A 6708-nucleotide genomic window follows, 5' to 3' on the forward strand; every position below is an offset into this window, starting at 1 on the left:
ATATAAAATGTGTTTTATGCTTTTTTATTTTATGTATATAGAACAGCTGTAGTTAATTTGTTTGTTTGTGGTCTTGTGTCTTTTTTTTGTTTTATACATTTTCTAGCCATTTTATGTGTGTGACATGTTAGTTATGGTTCTAATAGTTGATAATGGTCTTGTAATATCATATTGTATGTAATGTTTTAGCCTGTTATGTTTAATTTATTGGGCAATAAAGACAGATTTTTGTTAACATGTTTTTCTGAACATCGATGACATTCAAAACGGTGATAACTGAAACAGATGTACAACACACCATACAGCGTGTATACACATGTGTATTGTAAGTACTACACAGATAAGAACATTTCATAGGGGGGGTGTTGTCACCCCTAGTCCTTACCACCTGGTATTAAGGGTCAAGTAAGGGGTAAGGTGGAGGAATGGGATTCAGCCTTCATACAATAGCATGAAAAGAGTCAAAGGCGGTTGGTTAATTAGGCGTGGGGGGGGGGGGGGGGAAACAGTCTCGTATTGCCAGACCTTCCTCCACAGCACTGAGGGGGAAGGAGGAACCCCTTGTGAGGTATGAATGGTTTGACGGCTCCAAACATCCAATGCATTTTAGTATTAAGTTTATCTGTTTACAGAATGAGTATTGTGTTCGATATATTTACTGGGTTGTGCTTTTGGTTGATGAAAAGGGAGAAATGTATTTCTTTTGTTGCAATTCTCTTTATTTTATGTATATATCCAAAACATACAACATGTACTGTATGTAAAATCCAAGTGGAATAATCATATGAAATGGGGAATATTTGTCTTGAAAGTACATCTGTTAGTCATTTAAACTTAATGTGAAGTTTACTCACTGTTAATCACATGGTTTCTGTAATGGGAATAAAAGCAGCTGACAAAGGGGGTAGTTCAAAAACCAAACCATTAAATGATTATGTATATTCAGGGGTTTTATACAAAAAAACAACTGTAAACTGGCTGCACTACTACTGCAAAGCCTTTACAGACTTCGTTGCACTAAATGAATCAAAATCCTCAGCAAAGTCACCTTGAAGCAAATAGTGGTGTACTGCCTGCTTTGGACATGTTGGTCAGATTTCAGATGTTAAATTTATGTAACAACCAATAGAAGAAAATCACAAATTGTAAGGATTCATGTAAATCCAATTATTAGCATCCATGAATCTTTTTTTAATGTTTTTGCTAAGTACCTCAATGATGACCTCGTAGAACACCGGCACAGACCAAATGTCCACAGCTTAATTAAATGAAGATTCATTTATCCAACAGTAACTCTCGCCAAAAAGCAACCTGGGGTCTTAACTTTCTTTTAAAAGCATATTTAGGATGGAAGGGCAACTTTTAAGATTTATTGAGAACATTGTGTCCACACAGTTTACCAAAAAGAGTTTTTGAACGACTCACTTTAGCGGTTGGTTTTCCGATGGCCGCCATCGCGCCAGTCAAAAAAACAATGTTCCCATGTGGAGTTCATGTGAGTCCCTGGTGATGCTTTGAGCAAGGTTTGTCATTTTGATGTGATTATAGTAGTGCCCTAGCTCTCCCATTCTAAAGAACATCTGATCCTAAAACAGTAAATCTTAAAAGTGGCGCTACCGTCCTAATTATGCTTTTAAACGAAGGTTTGATTCGGGTACATTCACAAAAAGACCCTAGGTTGTTAGTTAGAAACCAGTAGGAGGAAAAAAGCTTTCTGCAACAGCTGTTGTAATCCAATGTAGAATGAGATCAATCTCAGTCCAGGGGCGCCTGGTCTCTCCCAGCATCCCACCAGGCTCCAGACCAGGACGAGACCCTGGTCCCAGATACCAGATGGCGACAGCACTAACGGCACTTTGTTTGGTCGCAATGCAAACGGTTTTAAAACTGATCAGAGAAAAAGTACGTATGTAACGGAATTCTTTCCAACACAACCTAATCCATAATCCATAACCAACACACAGCCTACAGGGTCCCAGATCAAACATAACAGATAAAATACAGTAACCGCCCGGGGAAGTGGCTGGATTTCCTCCTTCTGAAGCTCGTCTTCTTATTGACCTCCTACTGTGTCAGAAGGCTTCATGTTGGGACATTTAACGTGAAACTGGGCTTTACAACAACAAAAACTGTACTAAAATAAAAATATGATTGGCAAAGACACATACTAACAATAATTAATGCACTCATTACAGTTGAAAGATTACCATGGAAACACAACTACGGCAGCCAGAAGGACACCCAATGTTAATGTTGTTATCATTACAATGTTGTTCCAATACTTTGGCTCCTCTTGTGTTGAGTCAGGCTCGTCCATGGAGGTCTCCTGCTGCAGGAACTGGTCCCAGTCTGGCCTGTCAATTGGTAACTCCGTCTGGAAGTGGTTCCAGAACCTAGACACAGACCGGACCCATTCACATTCAGAACATTTACAATGGAGCAAAGTACCAGTAAACATTGGGTTAAAAATACTAAAATACTGATGCTTGGACTGAACACAGATACTTCATTTCTACATGTCATCACAACCCAAGCCTGCACAAAACTAATCAAGGCTACAATGTCTGAATTGGGATGTTTTGGGTATACGATGTAAGGTGCGTGTACTTGTGGTGGTAAGTATCCGGGTCTCGGCTGATGCGGTTCTGGAAGCCGATGTACAGATCGTCCCAGAGACGCCCGTGCAGCACCACGTATCTCATCACCCCAATCCTGTTTTTAACCTTTAAGGGGGAACCAAGAAACATCCCATCACTGCTACGGCAACACAAGAAGCTTCTCATTTGACTCTTAATCGTGTTTTAAAACCATGGAGAATCTGATGGTATATAATCTTTTTGTTACTCTACTCATCATTATTGCGTGCTGGTGGTTTTATCATGTCAGAAGAGTCAAAGATTGCTAAAACCCACCTCTACGTAGGAGTGCTCTCGGTGAGGCCTCTTGATGGGGAACGACAGATCCAAAAAGTCCACCAAGTAGTCGTAGCCATCGGTCAGGGGTTCAAATTCATCATCTGTCTCGACCACCTGGAATATACATACGGTATTAGGACATGTGCATTTCATCAGACAGACATCCACTTTGAAGAAGCAACAGAGAGGAAAGAATTCAAGCTCAGCCAATAGGAGCAGTCTTTGGGTTAAATTAAGCTCCCCCCCCCCCACAGATTTTTGAAAGTAAGCAGGCAGAGAGGGAAGACCATTCAAAGGCTGAAGGCATGAAAATGAATGTCTCCACGTTGCAGGATCCAACCTCCACGTGTCCCTCCATGGCCCTGCTAGGACTCTATAGAACTGTCCCCACACATGTCCTCTATTTTATCTCCACATACCTGCAGAACTAATGACCTCAGCAAATTTAGGATTTCAGTGAAATGAAGAGAACAATTGAACTGAATAGAATCTAACTGATCTAGCAAATGAGGACTAGCTCCCTGGCTGGTTCCACTTCCAGCAGACCAGGACTCCATGTACCGTAGAAGCCAACATTCACACCACATTGAGATGTTACAAAGCTCCGCAGCAGTTCTGAAAAGGAAGAGCCCAGCCCCAGTCTGCGACAGGTGTTTTAAAAGAGCAGCGAAGATCTCGTGCGTCCAGCATATTTACCCGCACAACAAGGTTGTAGTTCTGAAAGCCTGCCCAGGTGTAATAAAACCGGATCCAGCTTGGATGTTTAAATATCTCACTGCTGATGGCACTGTTAAGTTCATCCACATACAAGTCGAAATCCCAACTGTCCTTGTAGACTTTTGCACCAGCTGGAGGATTGGTGATGGCCTCACTAGTGTAGTTAGAAATATTGACATGTAGACTTAATTTATGGTTGTCAGATGTGCAGATTGAAGATTCTGTACTCAACATTCAGAAACAGATATTTGCAAGGTGGAGTTATGGTGTCATGAGGAAAAAATAAAGTCACAACGCCTCTGTGTGTGTTGCAATCAAATCTACTCTTCTTCTCTGTTTTGTTTGTTCACACGGCCGTGGAAAAACTGAAAACAACGCGTTAAATGTCGAGTTTCTACCTGACTGTCAATCATTACTAAAACCACGCCCCCTTCCAAGCTTCTATAACTCCACCCTTCAGGCCTGTGACCCTGGAGTGATGGGAGTCTAATGGACTTTTCATTGTATAACACTTATATTTGCTCACATTGAAAGCTAATATCTATTGTTTGATTTATGTTAGATTGCAGGGTGAAATCCTTTTTGAATTTAGGCAAAAACCCAAGTACAGGCTGATGTAAGTCAACCTGATTTGTTATGCTTGATAGTTTAAGGTTATTAAGATATGACATTTTCTTTATTTATATTTGTTTAGACGATATCAGCCACTCATCCTTTCACCTATCCTTCCATTGTTCCCCTGCAACCAGTGTAAACCTGTCCCTGCCTTGAGAACACTAAAACCTTGGACCGGCCCTGGATCCTGTGTTTAATGTGCACACCACATCAGATGTTCAAGTGAACCAACACCATCAGCTAATAGTTTTTTTTCTACGTCTGTATATGTAATGTTGGGTTGAGAGTTGTGTGGAAGCAAACTCAGCCCAGATTTGTCAATATTGGAAGTACAGCCCCTTATTTAAATGTGTGACAATAAGGATGGTTTCTGTGGTTTTGGTAATAATAATTAGGTACTCACCAGTTACTTGATTATTTGCTAAGCTCAGCACACCTTCAGTTACTGTTGCTACGTCTGGCGAGCTTTCCATTTGTCACATGGCACTTATGTGGTCAACAGTCATAACAGTGGCAGATTCACCACTCAAAACACTTACTCATTTATCAAATAAAATCTTCTTCTTTATGGCTTTTTGTTGTCGGGCCGTCATCGGTCGAGGGAGGGCTTCTGGTAGGTGCTCACAGAGCGCGGCACTTGGAGACATTGGAGATAGCGGGATGGATATTGACCCTTCTTCCTCCCTCCGTTTTCAGTCTGCCCGACTTCAGTCCACACCCTCAGCCCCACTATGGGGTAAACGGGGTATCCCCACACACTGGTGCTGATCGCAGAGCTTTTAAAAGTCTGGATGGGTTACAGGTATATGATGCTACGCTAACGGTTGGGGGTACCTCATAATGGCAAGGATAAGAGTTTATTTTGTATCAACATGTAGTCTTTACTTAAAGATTATTTTTTAACAACCTTTTTGAAGCTAGTTTTTGCCATGTCATCTTTCATTTAACCAATATTTTTGGATATATTTTTATCATTATGTCTCAGTCATATAAAACAGAAAGGAAACATATACACATGCTTGTGTTGGTGAGGATTACTCTGCAGATTGTGTATGGCGAGTGGATTACGTATGTGAGACCACGTACGCGTTCATCTACAGCATAGCTCCTCCGCCGTCCGTCATGGCGGTCATAATTTAGATGAGTAGAGTGTGACATTCAATATGTAAAAACACAGACACACAGTTCCTGAGCTAGGCCTGTGTTACATAACCACGTTATTTTGTATAACAGCCATTAAAGCATCGGAGCACTTTTTTAGCTTGAGATGTTGCCAACCTGTTGGTGGGGTCTCTCAGAGCGAGGCCGAGGTCCAGAACACTTCCTGGTTTGGGCGTCCACGTCTTGATGTCTGGTGCGAGCTTATTGATGAGCGCATTGAGGTCCTCGGCCCTGTTCTTAATATTCGTATCCCTAATGTATCTACACCCACACACACACACACACACACACAGTAGAGACTCAATGAGATTGAAGATAAATAACCTTCAGCAGTGTAGATCTAATCTTCAAGAGAAGAGCTAGAACAGGCTGGGAACCCCGAAGATGACATCACTTTACTGTGATGCAGCCTGTAAAATCAGGGAAAGACCTCCCCCCCCGGCCATGTACCTGTCTGATGGATGAGCCTCCACGAAGTAGCCAGCGAATGGGCAGTAGATGGCCGGGCGCTGGGACTTGACCAGCAGAGCTTTGTAATTCAGCAGCTTCTTCCTTTCATTCCTGATGAACTCGGCCTTCCAGGAATCTGGTCATGGACACGCACCGTTACACTAACAGCATGGCAGCACTGGGCGTGCTCAACTCAGATTTAGATCTTTGCATTTCAAGTTGTTTCACTTTGGAGTTTAGATAACCATAGCAGCACTTGAAACAGGACATTTGTTCATTTGAGAACATTTTGGAGTAACCATCATACTGAGCAACACATAGACTATGATGCATTCAGAATTAGCATGACTACATTTAAGAAATCCAAAGCAAAAGAACATTTAAACATTGAAAGGTGTTTGATATCTATATCGCTCCCTGACTCTAAATAATGGAATTGTGAAGCTGCCGTGACACATTTTACATTACTGTCTCTTCCAGTAGCTACAGGTGACAGTAAATGATACACTAAAGTATCACATTTAACATTAGTGCTGGCGTGCCCCCCTTATACCAAGGCTATAAGGGGGTTTGAATCCGACCTGTGGCCCTTTACTGTCCATTAAAGGCCAAAATGCCCCCAAAATAACCTTAATTACTAATAAGAATGGGGCAGCCTCACCAGTGTATTTGCCCCCGCTGAACGTCATGGGGAATCCAGATGCACCCCCAGCAAAGTCACTCATCATTAAGTCCACATTCTGTGGTAGCCGGCCCCCGTTTGGCCTGGTGCAGTCCACAGTGTTCAGGATCATGTGACCTGCAATGCAAAGACATTGTAACAAGCCCATCGGACAGAATGGATTTTAAG

At 42.0% G+C, this 6708-nt stretch overlaps 1 protein-coding gene and 1 long non-coding RNA gene across 2 annotated transcripts in view; one reads left to right on the forward strand and one right to left on the reverse strand.

Moving 5' to 3' along the window:
- Positions 1 to 2091: 2091 nt before the first annotated feature.
- The window catches only part of cmah (cytidine monophospho-N-acetylneuraminic acid hydroxylase), an 11607-nt gene continuing 6990 nt past the window's right edge, over positions 2092 to 6708 (reverse strand). Inside the window, exons 8-14 of the mRNA XM_034865422.1 lie at positions 6520 to 6657; positions 5859 to 5994; positions 5526 to 5669; positions 3612 to 3786; positions 2913 to 3029; positions 2608 to 2723; positions 2092 to 2393 (exon numbers count right to left, since the gene is read on the reverse strand). Coding sequence (XP_034721313.1) covers positions 2204 to 2393; positions 2608 to 2723; positions 2913 to 3029; positions 3612 to 3786; positions 5526 to 5669; positions 5859 to 5994; positions 6520 to 6657 — 1016 coding nt within the window. The 3' untranslated portion in view covers positions 2092 to 2203. The remainder of the gene's footprint in view (positions 2394 to 2607; positions 2724 to 2912; positions 3030 to 3611; positions 3787 to 5525; positions 5670 to 5858; positions 5995 to 6519; positions 6658 to 6708) is intronic.
- LOC117940025 lies at positions 3729 to 5261 on the forward strand. Its single transcript, XR_004655695.1, has 3 exons — positions 3729 to 3789; positions 4535 to 4538; positions 5246 to 5261. It is a non-coding gene; the product is annotated as an uncharacterized LOC117940025 (long non-coding RNA).

This window comes from Etheostoma cragini, unplaced genomic scaffold (genome assembly GCF_013103735.1).
Source record: "Etheostoma cragini isolate CJK2018 unplaced genomic scaffold, CSU_Ecrag_1.0 ScbMSFa_1523, whole genome shotgun sequence".
Lineage (NCBI taxonomy): Eukaryota > Metazoa > Chordata > Actinopteri > Perciformes > Percidae > Etheostoma > Etheostoma cragini.